This window comes from Pinus tabuliformis, chromosome 1_2, assembly GCF_031772625.1.
Source record: "Pinus tabuliformis cultivar Carrire ecotype Pingquan chromosome 1_2, CPIR1, whole genome shotgun sequence".
Lineage (NCBI taxonomy): Eukaryota > Viridiplantae > Streptophyta > Pinopsida > Pinales > Pinaceae > Pinus > Pinus tabuliformis.
The window spans coordinates 1,339,870,586-1,339,889,787 of NC_142298.1; the positions used below are offsets into that span (position 1 = coordinate 1,339,870,586).

Below are 19,202 nucleotides of genomic sequence, written 5' to 3' on the forward strand. Positions count from 1 at the left end.
AGAACCTATGTGCTCTTGAGGTTCAAGATGCATGCAAAGCCTTGAGTAGCGAGGCAATTGATGGAGACTTGGTCGTTGAGAGGGAAGGTATGTTACCTTTCAACATGCAGAGCCAGAAGAAGTCTTAGACGATTGTGTAGGAGCCACGATTGGTGCAGCAGCTTAAGGAGGTTGTGGAGGAGCCACACAAGGGAAGCTGAGAGGAGATTGAGTAGAGACATCTACTCATGCAGAGACCTCTAGTAGGAGGAAACATCGAGCCAGGTGGGCTGAGGGATCACATGCAGCCATACCTCCAGGTAGGAGGTGGGGCGATATAGAGTGATCGTCCCAAGGAGGAGGGGCAGGATCCTTGAGGTACCCAACCTCTTGGATGAGACCTTGCTACGGGAGCCCCGATGTGTAGTAGCAGGAACTGACTGATTGGGTAGAGACAGGTGTGGATGGAGCGGCAGAGAGAGCGACAGTGCAGGGAATCCCAGGATAGCACATAGCTAGCAGGCTGCAGCAATGCGAGAGGCACAAGTGTTTTGCACAGTGCTAGGTGGCACAGAGAGGTGTGCAATGGTGCGAGATGCATGGAGATGTTTCAGTAGCGTAGATGTCAGAGAGGGAGCACTTGTCAGCAGCAAGTAGAGCTTCAGCATCAGAGGGTGTTTCAAGCCCAACAGGGAGGTCAGTTGGGAGGTGCAGTGCGGATGCAATGCTGGGAGATAGAACTAGCAGCAGCACAGATGCAGTCAGAGATCAAAGTGACAGAGGCTAGAGCAGTCAGATACTAAAGACCACAGAGATGCAGAGTTTTCAGTCGAAAGAGGCAATATCAGTCAAAGACTTTGATGACAGAGCAAGTGGATCGGCCAAATGTGTTGCATGGAGAACATTCCAGAGTTACAGGATTAGTTTTGAGAGGAAGCCTTTCTTTTTGAGAGGGAGTTTTGAAAAGTGTGGAAAAATAAATGCTTGTTGAGAATGCAACAAGATGACGGAGCTTAGTGAAAAGAGTTGCCTTCACTAAGTGGGCCCGCAGGCAAATTATGGTGCAAGTTCTATTTTTGGATCCCAGCAGGGATGATCATAGCAGGAGTGATCACAGGAGGAGTGATCACAACAGGAGTGATCACAGCAGAGGTGATCACAGCAGGAGTGATCAAAGTCTATTTTTAGACTGCTAGTCAAAAATAGAAAAGTCAAATATTATTGTCTCATAATGATATTTAGACTATAAACTTTATATTATCCTCTTGGAGCACTTCAGTTTGAGCTACAGATGTGGCACATGCAGCTGTTAGAAGGAAGTACGCTTTCTTTGTGGGTCAATTTATTTGTTGCATGCATGACTTCAGTTAGAACTCAATCAGTTGAGTTTGGTGGAGTTGACTGTAGAGTTGATGGAGTTGTGTTCAGTTTGACTTGGTTAAACTAGTTGTAATTAGTCTAACTGGAAATAGACTAATGATGAGTTGTTAAACTATTTATTAACTCATAATGCAACTATAGAATACATCAGTTATCTCAGTTGCATGTTAGTGCATGTTCAGTTCAGGAGGGACAGGTGTTAGAGGATCAGATTACTATCAGTTGTGACTATTGTTGTTCATGATGATTTGCACAATCAAAGGGATTGAGTATGCCAATGAATTGGCCAATACCAAGTACTATAGCCTCTGCTCACGTCTTTCCTAGTGTGTGTGATTCTTTAAAGGTTAAATACGAGTTTGGTAAACCATTCTCATTCATTCTTGAGCAGGTATTGAGCTGTGGAGGCAGGCAAGCAGCGGGGGAGATTTGGAGATCAGATCTGAGTTGTATTGTGTGTAGCATGTGGAGATAGTATTGAGTACTTCTGAGGAGTATTGTACTATGTATTGGTACATGATTCAATCACTATAATATACAGATAGTTGGGGTTTTTAGCGAGATGCTGTCCCCGGGAAAATACTGTGTTGATATGTGTGATTGATGCTTCTATGTATGCCTGTGAATGTTTCTGCTTCTGTAAATTGATGATCAACATAGAGGAGGTTATGTATTATGCATGTTCCGCTTATAAGTGTATAATCAGGATAATCTCTGTGAATATGTGTCATATTATTCAAAATTTCTACATCAGTCTCCCGGGTATATTGCATGTCAATCCTCAAGATTTCTTTAGTTTTCAATTGACAGATTGCTTGCCATGAATTTCGCCATGTCTCCAGGTATAGTAGGTGTTCGTCTATCTCTCAGCCATTCAGTTCCAATGGCCTCCATGAGAGCAAGGTCAAAGGACACCGACAGAAGCGCAATTGGAGACACAGTTGAGCAAGTGTCTATGAGTTTGCCGATTTACGAAGACACCAAGCTGCTCGTAGACAAAGACATCAAGCTAAACTTGCAGGACATCAATGATACATTCTCAGGCACATTTGGGGAAGATCTTGAAGATCTGGCCTGTACCGAATTGGATACAGGTATCCCGCGTTTCCATGCACAAAAATGATACATTAGATCGTCTCGCACACTGATCCCGAGATGATGGTGTTAGGCAGTTTCAGCGGGACAGAGATTTATACCTTCAAGGCACATGATTATCAGTAGTTGTACCACTTGCCGTAGTCGATGATCATAATGGAAACACCCTTCAACAGACCGAGTAGCAGTGCAATTCCAGGGATATCTTAAAGAGCTGGGTGAAGGAGCCAACCAATTTCAGGATGACACCCAACCAGGTTTACAAAACGAAGATACTGCAGAAGGCATATCAGTACTTGGTCATGTTTGCATGCCTCTTGTTTGACCAAGATAGCACATAGACCTTCTAGCAGATTTGGGTGATTGCATTGGACCAACTGGCCAGTGAAGGAAAACCAATCATTTGATCCAACATGTTGGTTCATAGTCTAAAAGAACAAGTAGCAGGAGCCTAGAAGCCGCCCAAAGGTTAGAAAGCAGAGATATACATGTCCACATACATTTTGGATGCAATTTGTGCCTGTCAGAAGTTCCCAAGCTTGGGTTGGGCATGGACATCAATGGAAACCTCTGTACACACTTACTGCAGACTTTTTTCTAAATGCAGCTTCCGCGGAGTCATCAGACAATTGTCAGAGCATTTTTTCACCCTGGTATACAAGATGATATTTGAGCATGATCTACATTGCATGTCACAGTCAGCAATGGAGGCATTGATCGACATAGATGATTAGTATGCCTCACCTCTTGGAACCTTGATACCAATGTACAACGTGGAGAAGCCTCCACATGTTTTACCGAAGTTTTCAATGGACAAGCTCGTCTCCAAGAAGTGTCATACCACATGTCGACAGGACTGTCAGCTAGACTACATCGGAAGAAGAAGGAACCCTAGCCCACTCTTTTGTTGCGGATCGGTTTGTATGAGATAGGTAATCTCAAGGATGTTGATGCTGAGATAGAAGAGTTCAAAAGATTTACTTTCAGCCCCAAAAGCTTAAATCTGTATGACCCACATTTCTTTGTAAAGTACCACTGTGCGAGAGTGCAATTTCCTTGGATCCACAGGGCATTTCATTGGGTTGACGAAGACCCATAGAGATATTGCATAGCTTCTCCAGGCTAAGTGATCAAGTTGGTATAGCTATGGAAAGGTTAGCGAAGAAACATCTAGGAGAGCACCATCATCACCATCAGTAGGGGGTAGCATACCTGTGTGTGACAAAGGCAAGAGAAAGGTTGTTGACAACGCAGAGGCAAAACAAAGATGCAAGTTCAAAGTAGACCCACTTGTGGAGAAAGCAGCTTTGGAGATAGAGGCGACAACACGATAGGAGGAATGTGCAAAGGCAGAGAGATAAACAGAGGATGGAGGAAATAGCGAAGGAGTTGCAAGAGTTGAAGCAGCAACTCCGAGAAGAACAAGAGTTGTGCAGACAGGAGAAGGAAGTGCAACAGGGACAGACACAACAGGAGGCGTAACATGCACAGATTGATGAAACTACGCCCATACAGGTTGTAGACTCATCCAAGCAGCTAGCACAAAGCAAACAAGGTGAGCAATCACAGGAGTAGGACTTCACTCAAGAGAGTGAACAGATGCTTGAGCAGATGGATATAGAGATGGAGTAGCCAGAGTTAGAATAGGATATTGACCTCATGCCTTACAACTAAGAGGTCGACCCACCGGATTCATTAGATCTGGAAGAAGAGAAAGTCCTGAGAGATCAAAGAGATACAGAGATACTTAGAGACAATCCAAAAGCAAAGATGCACAACATATCATTCGACGAGTCGCGGCATAGAGTTGTGCAATCACGCAAAGTGACTACTCTGTATGTACACATATCTCCTACACAGTTTGAAGAACGAGTGATCATATCTGACGTGTGAAAGCATCCAGCAACATTGGTCGATGCTACCATAGAATATGTCAAAGCCACTAGCTAGAGTGTCTGCTTCTTAATAGCAGAGAACGAGTCAATGGCTGAGTTACAAACGGACAAGCAGGGAGGAGAACAGGTTACAACATCTGCTAGAGCAAAGTTGAAGAAAGCGATAATGGATAAAGTATCGTCCCTTGAGACAATCATGCAGATGTTGTATTCCATATTCGGTACCATGCATAAGGCAGGTGTCCATCTAAATGGTTGACAACAACGTTGAGCTAGGAGAGCACGCATCTTGGCAAATCTGCATACTGCTGTCACCGCATGCAAACATGGACAATGAGATACAAGGAAGCCCCATTACACTTGCCCAATTTTATTAAGCCCAAGGCGGTAGAGTTGAAGGCATGCATCCAAAGTCAGATCCAAAACTATGAGGAGCTCCTGCAGCTCATCACTAGTTTCCAGGCTCACATGCACGAGTGTTTAGAATCATAGATGTTGTTGTGCACGCACATATGATCCCATCCATTGGGATGCTCACCAAGGCAAAGACAAAGAATCAAGTCCGACTGGAGTTGGACATGTACTTTGACGAGTTTATGCGCATAGCCACCGGTGTAGACTTGGAGATCAGTGCGGACATTATGCATCATTATGTCCCTGGCCCAGCTGCACTCAAGACAATGATGCACATGTTACCAGATGAGTTGGATAGAGGAGCCAAATCAGTGTACCCGAATGCAATAGAGGCAAGAGTTTTTTTCCGGAAAGATGTCACCATAGAGTACATGGACACCATCACAGACTACAAGCTTGGCATCAATTCGCCACTATCGACCATGGCAAGGATGTCGAAGATTTGATCTTCCCACAGTTTTCCAAGTCTTAGTGATGTCTTACATGGCTTGCTCAAGCCTAATTTATCTCACATGGGTACATGTGAAGATTGTATGTAACATCTTGTAAAGTGAAAGTCCAAATGTCGATAGTTGAATGTAACAATCATAGAGTAGTTGAAGAGTCATGAGGGTAGGTGAACATTCACAAAGGGGAATGTCAAGGGTCTCCCAATAGGCCTAACAGTTGTCAAATATTCAAACGTGTTACAACCAAGAAAAATATAGTCTTGTATAACAATTTAAAAATTATAAGAGCACACAATTCATACAAACCTATCCCCAAATTTCCTATTTGGTTTACTGCCATCGATCATATCTAGTACATCTCTTTGGAGGAGTAGGCAACAGTGATCGTAACGTTCCGTTAACGGGACTAGTGGTTGGTCATGGTTGTACTATATGTTTGGAACTTTCACTTCCTAATATAATAGAGCCAATGCGTTTCATGCATATGTTGTTATTGTATTTCAGTTATCTTGGTTAGTCTAATGATATATGTACCTATTTGCTTACGCATGTATGAGTAGACTCTTTCTGTACATGTATTTATGAATCTTACTGAGATGTGATGTTGGTTTAACCATCACTTTGCATTGTTGGTTCACTTGCCTTCCAGTTTGTGATACATCTTTGCTCATGTTTTCCCTTCCAATCGGCGCGTTTCCATAGATTTCCAAGGGGCGCACTCACCCCACTTTTCATGTGTTAGAACATTCATGCACCTTCCTTGGCTTGCTGCACATGTCACACCCTTGCTACCAACAAGGACATCTTACTTACCTCTGCGTGCAACCGCAATCAAGGTGATACCGTACGACCCACTGCTAGGACTCCTACACCAAATGGTTTGAGGTCTAGTTGGGACATGTTACCGGGGAAATCCCCTGACATGTTGACGGGTCCTGCACCGTCAAAAGAGCCTTGGATTCTCTATAGCGTAGAGAGAGTATACTTCTTTGGAGGAGCAGGTGTTCTTGACTGTAATTTTCCACTATTGGGGCTAATGGTCATCAATGGTGTATGTATGGATGGAACTTTCACTTATAATAATAAAATCAGAGTCAACACGCTTTCATGCATATGTCATTAACATAGCAGGACTATTCCTGTTGTATTGGCAATGTATGTTATTTAACTTACGCATATGCTTATGAACTATTTCTTTTTGCATTCATACGAATATTGTTAAATGCATGTTGTTGGATTAACTCATCACTTTAACATGTGGACTATTCTGCATTTTAGCTTGTGATGTCATTTCCCTCGTGTGTTCCTTTCAAGCTGTGTACTATTACAGCCTTCCAACGTGTGCACTTCCCTTTCCCTTTGTGTGTTGGAACCTTCATGCATCGCACTTGACTCTCCATAGGATCACACGCTTGCTCTTACCCAAAGTTATCATACTTTCCTCTATGCATTTATGTGGTCAAGGCATTAGATTACCACCCATTGTTGTGACTCCACGAGAGTACTTACTATTTCTATCAAGTGAAAAAAATTTGATATATGACAAAGTTGTGATTGATGTTAGTAAACCAAATAGGAAATTTGGGGATAGGTTTGTATGAATTGTGTGCTCTTATAATTTTTAAATTGTTATACGAGACGAGAGTTCTCTTGGTTGTAACACATGTGAATATTTGACAACTGTTAGGCTTGTTGGGTTATCGATTCTATAAGACTACTTTCATTCATATCATTTGCATATTAGTTATGTTAAGGCATAATTGTATGGAATGATTATCTACATATTTCAATAAGTGTTAAACTTATGAATTTTAATAATCGTGAAATATAAAAAGTGAGGTGTAGTATGGAATCACGTAGTTTCAGATTGAGAAAATCGATGAGATGAAATGAGTCACTATGCACCACAAACCTTTAGTGATGGGCCATTTAGGTGCGCTAAGTCAGCCTCCGATGTCAGTGACTATAGGGGCATGACAATGAATTTTTAGATTAAGTTAAAGTTTATTCTAGAGGTACTCTTTCAACCTCCTTCATAATTTATTTATATATATCTCTATTAAGTGAGGAAGATAAATCACATAATAGTTATTTCCTAGTTTGAAATGATATCAATTAATAATATTAATTTGGTTTCTTAATAATGCATTCATGGTTTTCTAATTACTAGATGAAAATATGTACCAAAATCTTAATATCTAAAAATACTAAATTGCGTTTTGTATATGTATTTTTACAATATTAGTAGAAAGTTTTTTTACAATTAAAAAAAACTAAAATATCATCTAAGAAATAATTAAATTGTTGTTATTTATCTCTTTGATATATTTGTTTAATAGTGAAAATAAAATTGAGATGTGGCATATGCAAGAATCAAATTTCTAACTTTTCATTTAGAAAGAAAAAATAAAAGTATGAAGGTTTAAAATGTATATATTGATGAATTTGTATATTAATTTTTTTGGATTTATTTATGTATAATTTTGAAATATATATATATATATATATATATATATATATATATATATATATATATCTGTGATGATGATGATGATGGTTAATGTCCACTGAGACCAAACATTGGTCTATCAGACCTAAAGAAAAAAATTATTTATTTTGATTTAAGATTTTATTCCTATGCTCAAAAAGCTTGTAGAGAAGCCTCCCGAGCTCACTATAATTTTGACATTGTAAAAGGCTAGGAAGATTTGTATTGTAACAAAGATTGTGAAACTGAGATAATGTGGTTGTACGTGGGGCACTCTAAGAGGAAGTGGTTTTCATCCTCGATGTTCCTATTCTCACATATATGGCAAATCCTTTCCATCCATGGCATTTAGGAACTGCCCAACGACCTGTTTCACTATGGAGCTCATGAGAATTCGTTCTAATCTTTGCTATATTAATTTTCTTCTTTGAGCTAGTTAAAATAGAGAGATACTTTTGATCTTCTAGGGTGGGGTTGATGACCTTCTTATAATATCTTAATTTTCTTTTAGCCACTATATCTTTCTCACACCACATTTTTTCTTTGAAATTAGAAGTAACAATATCTTTAATGTTATTTATGTTTTGCAATGCATCATTCTCATTGATCTCCCAATAGTTTAACCAGGCCCTTATGTCTTTATGCCACCCCCGATTGAGCCTTAGGTGGTTTTGGCTGGAATTTAAAGCTAGCTTAGGAAGTCTATGATCGTCTATGTTATTGAGTTTGTGCTTGTACAACAGAAACCTAATCATAGCTAGGCTCTCAATAGGGGAAAGACCTGCTTATATAAGGAGAATAGGATAGGGTGTATTACTTTTAATTTTCAGGTTATAAGTTATAAAATGCTTCTGGATTTGCTCAATATTTCTCCATGATTCTCTGGAGATGCTGCAACCCCAAACCTCACAGCCATATAAGATAACAAGAGTGACTAAAGTTTCAAAAAGGAACTTCTTTTTATCCCACATTACGAGGTTTTTGGTTTTACAATTATTTTCAAGACCAAAATAAGCTTTCCACCCTCCATTAATCCTTTTCTCAATGTTATGGTTCCAGTTGAGCTTGTGATGAATATCAATTCCTATGTACTTGTAAGAATACACTTCCTCCAAGTTATTATTGTCATACATAAAATTAGCGTAAGTGTCCTTCTTGGATTTGATAATCATAACTTTTGTTTTGTCAGTGTTAACAGTCATACCCATGGTAGAGCAGAAATCCTTAAGAAGCCTGAGTTGCTTATCAAGATCAGATGGGCAACTTGCGAAAAGAACAATATCGTCAGCATAGAGAAGAAGGATGAAAATATAACAATTGAGAAAATATTTAATTTTAAATGAAGGTTTAAAATTTATATATTGATGAATTTGTATTTTAATTTTTTGGGATTTTTTAATGTATAGTTTTGAAATTAATATATATACGTATAAAAGTAGAAAATAATTGAGAAAATAATTTTTCACATATTTACAAAAAAAAAAAAAAAAAAAAATTCATCTAACTCAATTGACAATCACCTTATTATGAAGTATTATGTAAAAGTATGAGATTTAAAGTTCAAATCCCACTGAGTTAAGCTAACTAAAAAATAATATTTTGTATCTATTTATTTATTATATTTTTAGAATGTTAAAAAATAATATTTATTTATCTATTTATTTATTATACTTTTAGAATGTCGTATATATATTGTAACTGTTTTGAAATAAAAATATCTTTAATTTATTATTTTTATGTAAGTTTTAAATAAGTATCATTAAATTAAATACTTAAAAATTAGTTTATATTTATATATATATATATATAGATATAGATATAGATATAGATATATATATATATATATATATATATATATATATATATATATATATATATATATATATATATATATATATATATATATATATATATATATATATATATAGATTAATTTTATAATATTTAAAAAATTAATATAATTAGCAGATTCTAATTTTATATTTAATTAAAAATGATTAATGAAAAAGGAAAAATATAATATAAAAGAAAGAAAATGATATGATTAAATTTCATGTAGTTTGAATATCTACTTTCAAAAATTAAAAATATAACTATCCCCTATCTAGAATGCAAACTTTTAGAATGCAACAATAAAGGGATAGAAGAGGAATTGAAAAGTTTTTGAGTTCTTCAGAGTTAACAAATAGTTGTATTTATATAAGATAGTGTAAGATAATGTGAATCGTAAGTGAAATAGCAGTGAGTAGCCTGCAAGTTGACAGATGTTCACACCTAATCTTCAACGGTTGGGTAACCTGGAACGTGAACAGTCATCAAGAAGATGAACTGATCCGTCCATTTTATGTATATAAACAATAGCTGTCTAATGAAATAATCAATCAATTTCTTCTGCCCATTCTGGAGTTACCCTGGCCTGACATGGTATCAGAGCACAGGTCCCAGGTTCTAAAAATAGTTGTAACTCCTGCCTCTATCCTGAGCACTGCGCTGCTCTGTCCTGCGCTGCTCTGCCTCTGTCTGATATTCCTCTGACATAGTCTAATGACGCTGGTCCGTTACGCTACTCGATACTTGCACCCTTGTCAGCAGTATGGCATTGTGCGCATTTCATTTTGAAGATTTTCTCTCTGGCATTACCATTGCCTGGAGGAACCTCCGATAGTCATTCTATCTATCTTCAGATCTTCTATTGACCGAACCAAACCTCTGCTATTTCTGTGTGGCTTTGTAACTGGAACAAACCACGAGTCGAAGTAATCGTATCAGAGAGCGCACGGCAATGGTCACCGAGTGGTAGTTGTGGAGCTGGTGCTCGCCTCCAAGAACACGGAAGCTGATGACATGGTGCGTGTGTTGCCTTCTGGAATGTCGACGACATATGACTCCAGGACCACGCCATCACAAACACAGTATTATTAATAATGCTGGTTAATACTACACTGCCTGCCCTACCTGCGTGACAGCTGCATCCAGAAGCTCTTCTTCAACGAGAACGGCAGCGAAGGTGAAGAAAATCTATGGATCTCCGGGAAAAGGGTCCGATAGTTCTGATAGTTTTTGAGATTTACTCTTTGTGAATTCATTGTTGAGTGATAACCAAACTATGCTGACGGAGGAATGTAGTCCAGCTGCAGTAAAGTATTTTTTAAAGTTTGTATCAATGGTTATATTACGTTTCTTTGGACATTTGAACTTGTCATAGACGTGTTATTTTTTGGAATAGTATTGATCCTGTGCTCCAGCGAGAGGTCCACAAAACATTAGGGACAAATGCTATGCTTAAAATCCGCGACACCTGAATCATGCTATCGGTTTCAAGAAAGAAACATTAAATCGAGGGCAACGCATGGAATGAAGAGGACTGTATAGCGGAAGCGGAAGCGTGTTGGGCAACCGAACGTGAAGTCGTTGTTGTCAACCGCGTAGGTCTGCACAGTTTTGTTCATTCAAAGCAGTTGTAATATTGCACAATTCTTTATCATTTGAATGGTAATGCTGTAGTATTGCGCCGTCTATATAAACAGTTTTTCAAAGCATTCAGAGTATTGCGCTGTTTTTCAAAGTGTTTATATATATCATTCAAGGCAGTTTTCAAAGCATTCAAAGTTATATCAGTCAGAGTGTTTTATATATCAAAGCATTTGTAGTGTTGCATGATAAATTGATATATTGAAGTGATATATTAATACATTGAAGTGATATATTGAAGTGATCCCTTGCGCATTTTTTCAAAACATAGTAGTATTGCAGTGATATGTACAATGAAATGCTGATGCTTTTAGCAAATATCAAAAGGATTTGAAGGCTGTAACGTAAGGATTTTTTTATCAGCAGAAGTAATTTTTTTACAGAATGAATTCAATCATCTCTATGGTCGGAATAGTTCTCACTGGCAAGGAGAACTATTCTGAATGGTCTCGGATGGTAAAACACACCCTCATCTACAATGAGTTGTGGAAAGGAGTGTGTGTCGGAGAAGAAGACAAAGACCCTATGCAACTTACATCAGATAAAGAACTTGTCATTTGGGAAAACAAGAACATCAAGGCCTATGCATTGATCGCAGCATCTGTAAATGAAGAAGTAAGTCATCATATTTCATCTTATTCCACTGCCTTTGAAGCTTTACAAAAGCTGAAAGAACTCTATGATTCACATTCTGCACTTGAAGTTGTTCAGCTCATGATTAAACTCTTCACTCTTGAACTGAAAAATAATGATCCTCTTGCTCTTGCATCTGAAGTAAAGTCTATAATGCATGATATTAAATCCACTAAGGTTGAGCTGGATATCCCTCTTATTGCCTTTCTCAAAGCACTCTATCCTACCTACTCCAATTATCTTGAGTCATTACAAGCAAATGGAATTTTCTTAAAGATATAACCTTTGACTCTCTTGTGAAAAAGTTTGCTGAAAGAGAGAAAGCCTTTGGAAAAAAGACAGTCCCTGAATCTTCTGAAGAGACTGTTTTCCTTGCTCATAACGAAAAGCATCCTGCTCAAGATTCTACAAGAGGAAGAGGTGGACGAAGAGGAAGAGGAAGATACTTCAGAGGCAGGGGGGGCAGACATTCTCAAGCAGAAAAGGCAGATCTGCATTGCATTCGCTGTAAATGAAATGGATCACATGATGCTTCTACATGCAAGCTACCATGGGACAAAATTGAGCAGAGAAGAAATCAGCAGAAAGGTAAAACTGATGACACAGACAAAGGTAAAGCACCTGAATCCGCTCACTATATTGAGGCACAATGTAACATTGGAGTAAATGAAGATTTGTTTAATGCTTCACTTGCTTCTTCGAAAAATGATTGGTTGCTTGATTCAGGAGCAACCTGTCATATGACTCATAGGAAAGATTTTTTTGAAGATTTCACTGACAATGTTGATGGATCAGTATACTTTGCAGATCAGTCAAAAATCAAGCCATCGGGGCTTGGCACAATCAGGCTTAAACTGCCTGGTCTTCCAGACTTTCTTCTGGATCATGTTCTATATCTCCCACAGCTCAAGAGAAACTTGCTGTCCTTGGTCCACATCCGCCAGCAAGGTCACTCCATTCATATGTTTGATGGAAAGCTTGAGGTAAGAAAGGCATTTGACCACTCACTTGTCATGAGGGGTATAGAAGAAGAAAGACTTCTTAAACTGCAAGGAACCTCTGCTCATGCACAACATTTCTCATATATTTCTCATCATGAAGAAGGTACACTTCCATCAAGTTTATTATGGCATGCTAGATTTGGACATTTAAACTATGATAGTCTCCACTTGTTGAAGAAAAATGGTGTTGCTGGTTTGCCTACATTTCCTAGAAAACATAAGCAATGTGATGCTTGCATTCTAGGAAAGCATAGCAAACAGTGTTTTCATGATTCACATTCAAGAGCACATAGGAAGCTTGAACTCATTCATTCAGATTTATGTGGTCCAATGCCTGTTTCTTCTGCAAATGGAAATAAATATATCATGACATTTATTGATGATTACACCAGAATGTGTTGGGTTTATTTATTGAAGAACAAATCTGATGCTTTTCAAACATTCAAGAATTTTCATAAGTGGATTGAAAATGATGCACAATCTCATATTGGGTCTATTCGCACTGATAATGGAAAAGAATATACATCAAATGAATTTGAAAACTATCTTCTCCAACATGGGATCAAACATCAAACAATTGTACCTTATAATCCCCAACAGAATGGTGTAGCAGAAAGAATGAATAGAACAATCTTGAATATGGTACGATCCATGCTTTTCTTCAAAAATGTAAAGATAATGTTTTGGGTTGATGCTGTTCTATGTGCTGCATATATAAAGAATAGATGTCCATCTAGTGCTATAAGAAACAAGACTCCTTATGAATTGTGGTATGGACATGTTCCTTCGGTAAAACATCTCAGGATTTTTGGTTCCACCTGTTATGCTTTAATACCAAAGGTACATAGAAACAAACTTGGTGCTAGAAGTCGTAAGTGTATCTTCCTGGGGTATTCAAACACCTCTAAAGCATACCGTCTCTATGATGAAGTAAATAAAAAGTTTGTTGTATCTAGAGATGTCATTTTTTTTTAATCATCCAAATCTGACAGTGTTGTTGAGCGGCAACTTGATCGCTTGGATAGATTCACAAAAACGAAATCATTTCAAGAGTTTGATAATCAGATTCCACATCTTGAAGGGGGGATTCCTATACTAGATCAACATGTGGAATCTTCTTTTGAAGAACAATCTCCCGTGCATGAAACTCCAACACCGGATGATCCTTTAAGTGATGTAATTGATAGAATTGGGAGACTCAATCTTGATTCAGTCCCAACTCAATCAACGGAGCAGCCTGGACCATCTTAGAAAGGTCCCCCAAAGTGGCTGACAAAGACACTTGAAAGTGTTCATCCTGATGAAATTGGAAAAACAGGAACCAGAAATACAAACCGACAAGATGGAGGTGATGTAGATAACTCTAATTCACCTGTTGATATGGATGTTACTTATGATTGTGAATTGAACTTGTCTACAGATTTTGAACCAACTTCCTTCAAAGAAGCTGCTTCTCATGATGAATGGAAAGAAGCGATGCAGAAGGAGTATGATGCCCTCATAAAGAATGGCACTTGGAAGCTGGTTGATCCTCCATTTGGAACCAAACCAATTGGCTGCAAGTGGGTCTACAAGAACAAGTACAAAGCTGATGGCTCACTTGACAAGCACAAAGCTAGGCTTGTGGCAAAAGGTTTTGCACAAAAGGAAGGGGTCAATTATGAGGAAACTTTTGCCCCCACAGCAAAATGGGCCACCATCCGGACACTCTTTGCACTAGCTGCTCAGAACGGTTGGAAAGTCCATCAAATGGATGTAAAAACTGCATTCTTGAATGGAGATCTAAAAGAGAATGTTTTTATGTCCCAGCCTGAAGGATTTGTTGTAAAAGGACATGAACACAAAGTATGCAAACTTGTGAAGTCCTTGTATGGCCTCAAACAAGCACCACGAGCCTGGTATGAAAAACTAACTGAGCATCTTCTGAAACTCAACTTCAAACATTTTGATCTTGATGATGCAACTTTATTTGTCAAGAAAGTTGGCAAAACAGTTGTATATCTTGTGGTATATGTAGATGATCTTTTAATGACAGGGAACAATGAAAGCTATATTGCATCCATAAAGAAAGAATTAGGAAAAAGTTTTGAAATGAATGATTTGGGCTATGTGCATTACTATCTTGGCATTGAAGTAACCCAATATCCAAAATCCATATTTCTTTCTCAAAAGAAATACATTGGAGATTTGTTAAACAGATTTGGCATGACAGAGTGCAATCCTTTTTCTACTCCAATGGAACAAAACTTGAAGCTCACATCTATTGAAGGAAAGGAATTTGAGGATGCAACAAAGTATAGACAGCTTGTAAGAAGTCTCATCTACCTCACTACTACCAGACCAGACATTTCATTTGCTGTTGGAATCCTCTCCAGGTTTATGCAAAAGCCTTGTGAGGGACATTGGTCTGCTGCAAAAAGAGTTCTAAGGTACTTGAAGGGAACTCAAGACCTTGGAATCAAGTATACACAGGTGGACGACTTCAGCTTGATTGGATACTCTGATTCAGACTTCGATGGAGACAAAGAAACTGGGGTATCTACTTTAGGATATGCTATGAGTCTTGGATTAGGAGCTGTCTCTTGGAGATCACGCAAACAATCAGTTCTAGCAGATTCCACAACAGAAGCAGAATACGTGGCAGCAGCTGAAGCAACGAAAGAAATTGTGTGGCTCAGGAAAATTCTTGAAGATTTGCAGGTAAAACAAGTACAATCAACTCCACTCATGATTGATAACACCTCTGCAATAAAGTTGGCCAAGAACCCAAAGTTCCATGATCGTACTAAGCACATCAATACTAAATATCATCTGATCCGACATCATGTTGAGGCCAAAACAATCCATCTCCGTCATTGTTCCACAAATGAGCAAATTGCAGACATCTTCACCAAAGCGCTTGGAAGAGAAAAGCTTGAAATATTTAGAACGATGCTTGGACTCACCAACATCCCTTCAGATTAAGGGGGGGAATGTTCACACCTAATCTTCAACGGTTGGGTAACCTGGAACGTGAACAGTCATCAAGAAGATGAACTGATCCGTCCATTTTATGTATATAAACAATAGCTGTCTAATGAAATAATCAATCAATTTCTTCTGCCCATTCTGGAGTTACCCTGGCCTGACAACAAACTTACTGTGCACTATCAGAGTCAATTTCGTAGGTGTTAGAATAGATATGGTTTTGTCTTAATTTTTAACTGTTTTAAATGGGGGTTTGCGTCTTAATTGCCATTGTGTTAAGTGACCATTGTCTTAAATATAAAGTTTTGCCTTAAAATATTTTTGTCTCAAAGTGTTTTTGTCTTAAATATAAAATTGTCTTAACATATTTGTGTCTTTTTTTGTCTTAAATATAAATTTTGTCTTAAATTGATATTAAATTTTAATGAAAAATAACTAAAAGAAAAAGTTATTTTTTAACACAATATACCTTATTATTTTGGTTTAGAGTTGTTTTTGTTTAATTTTTAATTTTTTCTTTATTTTATTTTTGACAAAGTAAAAATGTTTAACATAAAAAGACACCACAACATCTCTTCCATACTAGACCTTTGTGCAATAAATTTTTGGACTGTTTTAAATTTCATAAGTCAAAATTAGCTATCTTTGTTGAATAACAATATGTATTACTTAATGAATTACAAATTGAATAGACATTCCTCCATACTCCACCCAACTTTGCACAATACTAATGATACATTCAATTTGAGAATAAACTATGTTTACATTCAATATTAAAACTAATCCCAACTTAATTTCAATCTAATTAGACATCCATTATATTTAAACTCTAACCTCTTCCTACTTAAAACTGTTATCCCCACCCCTGTATATCTCCTTGTTTTGCAACAGGAAGCTCTTAACTTTACTTTTTTATACATTTGAAACCTCAGATAGCCTCTTTCAGCTCTCCCACTTTACTTTCTCGTACATGAAAGCCTCTTTGAACTCTCCTACTACCTCACTGATGCCCACTTTACTTTCTCATACATGAAAGCCTCTTTCAACTCTCCTACTACTTCACTGATGCCAGGCCTAGAAGATAAATTCTGAAGACATCTGAGGGCCACTTTGGCAACTATAATGATTGATTTCATGTGATACTTTCCTTCACCTTCTTGTCTATGATTTCCACTATTTTTTCAGGGTTTTCATTGATCCCCGCATATTCTCTCACCTGGAAATTTAGAGACGCACTAGAAAATCAAATCAGAAATTATGTAATTAAATCGCATGATCATACATAATGTTTGAATGACTAATTATAAATAAAATCCTTACCCACATTGAAAGTAATCTTTCCTCACTGGGTAAATCCCTACCGAAGGCATTTCTCCCACATATGATTTCTAATAAGACCACTCCAAAACTATATACATCATTCTTCTGAGCACAAGACCAGTGGAAAGATACCTGTAAAAACATCTCTAGGTATAAATGGAATTGCCGCTACTCTTAACAATCAATTGAATTCCTATGGCATCCAAAAGAGTATTCGAAAGAGAATGCAAGTATTTGTAATCACTCATAACTTTTGGTTTTCTCTAAGATCCACGCATTGCTGATCCTGGACAGCAACAGTTTTTCTGTTCATTTTGCTTCAAGGACTCATGCCTTCGTTTGTATCTGGACTTTTATATACTCTTTATATAAATCATGAAGCTTTTCTTTCTGAAAAAAAAGTATTTGTAACTTACTCTGGATCCGCGTATCCGTAAGTTCCTTTCACCATATCCACGATAGGAGCCTTCCTATCCATTGTCATCTTTGAGAAACCGAAATCGCCCAGTTTTCCATTCAAATTGCTGTCGAGAAGGATGTTAGCAGTCTTCACATGCCTGTGAATTATCATTGGAGTGCAACACACGTGTAGGTATTGCAGTGCTTCAAACAGAAATGGAGGATGGAATATTTCTCGTATTCAAATACATTTACACTCAAATAATGTAGTGCGAGAAACTTAAATTTATTACCCTCAGCTACATCGATTGCTATTTTGAGCCTGCTCTTCCAATTTAGTTTAGGAAGTCCTGCGTTCTGACCTGGAAAACAAATAATCTCCCTCTCTGCCTTCAACCCAACCAAACAATATTAGAGTGTAAAATATTTACCATAAAGACGGTCACTTAAACGCCCTCCGCACATGTAATCACCAATAAGCATATGCTTTCCGGATTCATCGCAGTACCCCAGCAAAGACATCAAGTTCTTATGATGCACTCTACAAAGAAGGTGGACCTGCACATATTTTTTCTTGTCAATTCTGTGTGCCCCCAAATGATTCAGAAATTGGATCATATTAAATCTCATAATTACCTCAGTGAAAAACTCCCGAATTTCTTCTTCGCTATTCGATGACAGCACTTTTACTGCGATCTCTTTTCCGTCTCGCATCTTGCCAAAGAACACCGGTCCAAAGGTACTTTCGCAAAGTTTCTGACTAAAAGTTTGCGTGGCTTCCTTCATCTCTTGCAGAGTAAAAATCATCGAGTCATCTGCAATCCATGTAAATTTACAAAGTATGAAAGTGCCCTCTGGCATAGTTTTTTCTTCTTTTTCTATTTTTATCCAGCGATTGTACAGGGCATACTCAGTTTAAGGGGTGTGCCAAGTCAACTCAACTATCGGAGCCTGAACCCATAATCTCAGAGCTAAAGACTTAGCCCAGTATTTTAACCAACTAGGTTACTCATCAGAACTGAAAAAAATTCACAACTTCATAATAGGGGAGTTTCCCAATATATTTCTTCATAAAAATCAGGTTCCTTACCTTTATTGAGGATATGTCTTTCCCTGAATTCAAGTTCCTGACCTTCACTGAAGGGCTGTTTTGCCCTAAATTTCTTCCAATATATATTAATTCTCACCATCAAAGCTAAAGCAATTAATAAACCCCCACTTCTATTTATTCCGAGATTCACACTTACTCTGTTCTTTCTTGAATTATTTCTGGTTTCCTGAATACAATCCCCACCCTTATACATACAGAGTTAACGATTCCCAGAGTATCTGCAACGCACCGAATGAAGAGATTTTCAATGAATTCGTGAACCTCCCGCTGTAAGATTTTATAGACTTTCAACCCTATAGGTATTACTGTCTGTGCCATTCCTGTCAAGATTGACATTTGGTGTCTGTCACGGAGACGTGTTGTAAACGCCATGGGTGTTTGACAATGCACTTTGAACCTCTGGTCAATATTCCAACAGCACTGTGTTGGGCACCGACCGTTCATTCTACTCCCCTCACGGCGGGGTCCGAACTCACATAATTAAAGTTCTTGGTAAGGTGTAACTATAATTTTTTATTTAATTTGTTTCTTTAATTAAATTGAATTAAATTCATTCACTTAGCAACCGAATATAATATTATCAAAAGAAATTAATATCAC

The 19,202-nt window shown here is 37.8% G+C and overlaps 1 protein-coding gene across 3 annotated transcripts; it reads right to left on the reverse strand.

Annotated features, from left to right (window-relative positions):
* Positions 1-16,448: 16,448 nt before the first annotated feature.
* On the reverse strand, positions 16,449-18,888 carry LOC149211150 (putative LRR receptor-like serine/threonine-protein kinase At5g48740). 3 transcript variants are annotated; one of them, XR_016252336.1, is made up of 7 exons: positions 18,582-18,888; positions 18,128-18,306; positions 17,923-18,049; positions 17,785-17,853; positions 17,509-17,695; positions 17,097-17,224; positions 16,450-16,988 (listed from the first exon to the last, which is right to left on the reverse strand). XR_016252336.1 is itself a non-coding variant. In XM_089394546.1 (6 exons), the coding sequence occupies exons 1-6, from the start codon at positions 18,793-18,795 to the stop codon at positions 17,161-17,163; spliced, it is 840 nt and encodes a 279-aa protein (XP_089250672.1). In that variant the 5' UTR covers positions 18,796-18,888; the 3' UTR covers positions 16,449-17,160. The 3 variants fall into 3 exon arrangements, 1 of the variants encoding a protein (XP_089250672.1); XR_016252335.1 differs by having other exon boundaries at positions 17,093-17,224; XM_089394546.1 differs by having other exon boundaries at positions 16,449-17,224.
* Positions 18,889-19,202: the final 314 nt, after the last annotated feature.